The 2146-nt window shown below is 46.3% G+C and overlaps 1 protein-coding gene across 1 annotated transcript; it reads left to right on the top strand.

Annotated features, from left to right (window-relative positions):
* Nucleotides 1–666: 666 nt before the first annotated feature.
* LOC116192797 lies at nt 667–2146 on the top strand. Its single transcript, XM_031521442.1, has one exon. It carries the CDS (start codon nt 934–936, stop codon nt 1798–1800), a length of 867 nt encoding a protein of 288 aa, XP_031377302.1. The 5' UTR covers nt 667–933; the 3' UTR covers nt 1801–2146.

Below are 2146 nucleotides of genomic sequence, written 5' to 3'. Positions count from 1 at the left end.
GTGAAAAATTATAAGTTCATGTATTTTTTGTAAAAAAAAAATAGTAGCCTGTGATAAAACGTGAAATAAATGTAAAGTTTATATTTTTTTAGTAATTTTCCCTAAAAAATTGAGGGAGACATTCTGGCAATTGCTAAAAGATTAGGTTCAACCAAATGAATCTCCATAATAAGATTGTGTGATTAAACTGTCTATTACTAGGTCAAACCAGTATTAATTACTGGCCAAGAAAAACTAAAGTAATAATAACAAAACTTCCTAAAAGGATTCTCAAACTTGAAGGTATAATGTCCAAAGAAAATAAAAGTTAATGTTGTGCTTTGATACACATTATCGCCTGAAATTAAAAGATTTCAATATTATTTCTCTTTTTCTTTTTTTTCTTCAATTTTTCAGTGTCGATTCTCATCCGCGTAATTTTTTATGTTGCTTTATTTTCAAAGTTTTTTTCCTTTATTATGACCATGCGGCGTCTTTGTGACCGGAAAAGAGGAGAAAAAAAACTACGACGTGCCTCTTTTTTTTTTTTAGGTAATAACAATATGCTACGAAAATTTCAGGATGCAAAGTGCTCTGGGTAGAAAGAGTAGGGACTAAAATATAATTTTTGAATTTCAGGGCGCAGGAGAAAATAAAACTTTCTCTGCGGTCAAACCCCGAGCCTTGTTCATCGACGATTCCATCTCTCCCCTCCTCTTCTCTCTCTCTCTCTCTCTCTCTCTCCCATTCAAATTTTCACTTCACCGATCCTTCAACCCTGTCTCCTCCTCCAAATTCTCCACCCAAAATCCCCAAATCCTTAAGGGTTATGGTTCATCTGCAATCCCGAATTCGAATTCCTTCTGCGTTGATTTGGCCCTAATATCGGTTTCGCCATCCTAGGGTTACCGTTGCAGGTCCCAGAAACCCTAGAAGCCAAATGCGAGGGTCCCGATGAAGCGCGAGCACGATCATTCCCCGGCGGCGTCCGCGCACTGCGGGGAGTGCGGCGGCGGGAGCTCGGCCGAGGAGCGCTGGCTGCTGCACAACGTCCGACACAAGGCGACCTACCGCCGCCTCTGCACCCACTGCGTCCTCAACTGCTTCCGGGGCCACTTCTGCCCTGTCTGCCTCGACGTGTTTGACCCAATCGACTCCCCTCCCCGCCCCAACCAGCGGGTCATGTGCCTCAACTGCCCCTCCATCTCCCACCTATCGTGCGCCACCTCCAACTCTGGCGGCCATCCCTTTCAGTGCCCCTCCTGCTCCAACCCTAACTTCTCCTTCTTCACCCTCAGGACGGTTCCCGCCTCCAATAAGAGGATTAAGCCCGAGGCCGAGGCCGATTGCAGTTTGGGTGGCGGCAGAGACGGTGACATCCAGGACAGGAGAGCCATTGATAAGGAGTCGGCCAAGGCGTTAGTGGCGGCTGCGAGAATAGCCGCTGCCACCATGAGCAAGGCGGCTCACACTGCCAGGATAGAGGCGGAGAGAAGGGTGAAGGAGGCGGCATTGGCGAGGAAGCGGGCAAGGGAGGCTCTGGAGAGGGTGGCATTCCTGTCTCTGAAGGAGAAGGAGAGGGAGCTGAAAGTGACTGCCAATGGTGGTTTGGGGATAGTGCAGGAGCAGAAGATGAAGCCCCGGGTTACAAGTTCAGTCCTAGAGAATAATCAGGCTCAGGATCAGATTCCGAGTCAGGGGGCTGATCGGTTGGGCGGCGTGCCTGTTATGGGGAATGCGCAAGGAGATAAGGGGACTAACGGGTTGCACTCAGTTTTGCCAGTTTCTGCTCAGAATCAGCAGAAAAACCACCTTTGTTGAGATAACTACGCGTGATCATCAATGGCTGAACTCGGTTTTCTTGTGGAGTTGATTGAAGTGATCCTTTGCCTCCTGTGAGTTGGTTCAATATTTCACCAATGTTGCCCCTTATCTATTCGTGACAGCCTCGTAGTTGAGTTTGATGTGCAAAGGAGATTTGTAGGATTAGGTTAGAATTTTCCCATTCTGTATCAAGGCTTTCCCGTGTATGAATTAGGAGTTGGCTAGTGTTGATTCTCTGCTTCCAATTTGTACCTTATGAAGCCCATAATTTTTATTTCAAAGAGTTGGTTTCGAAGTTTCATTCTTCGTCCTGGTCTCTTATACATCATTTGACTATTGACTA

This window comes from Punica granatum, chromosome 1, assembly GCF_007655135.1.
Source record: "Punica granatum isolate Tunisia-2019 chromosome 1, ASM765513v2, whole genome shotgun sequence".
Taxonomy (NCBI): domain Eukaryota; kingdom Viridiplantae; phylum Streptophyta; class Magnoliopsida; order Myrtales; family Lythraceae; genus Punica; species Punica granatum.
The sequence above is the reverse complement of the archived record's forward strand: the minus strand, read 5'-3'. Positions and strand labels throughout refer to the sequence as shown.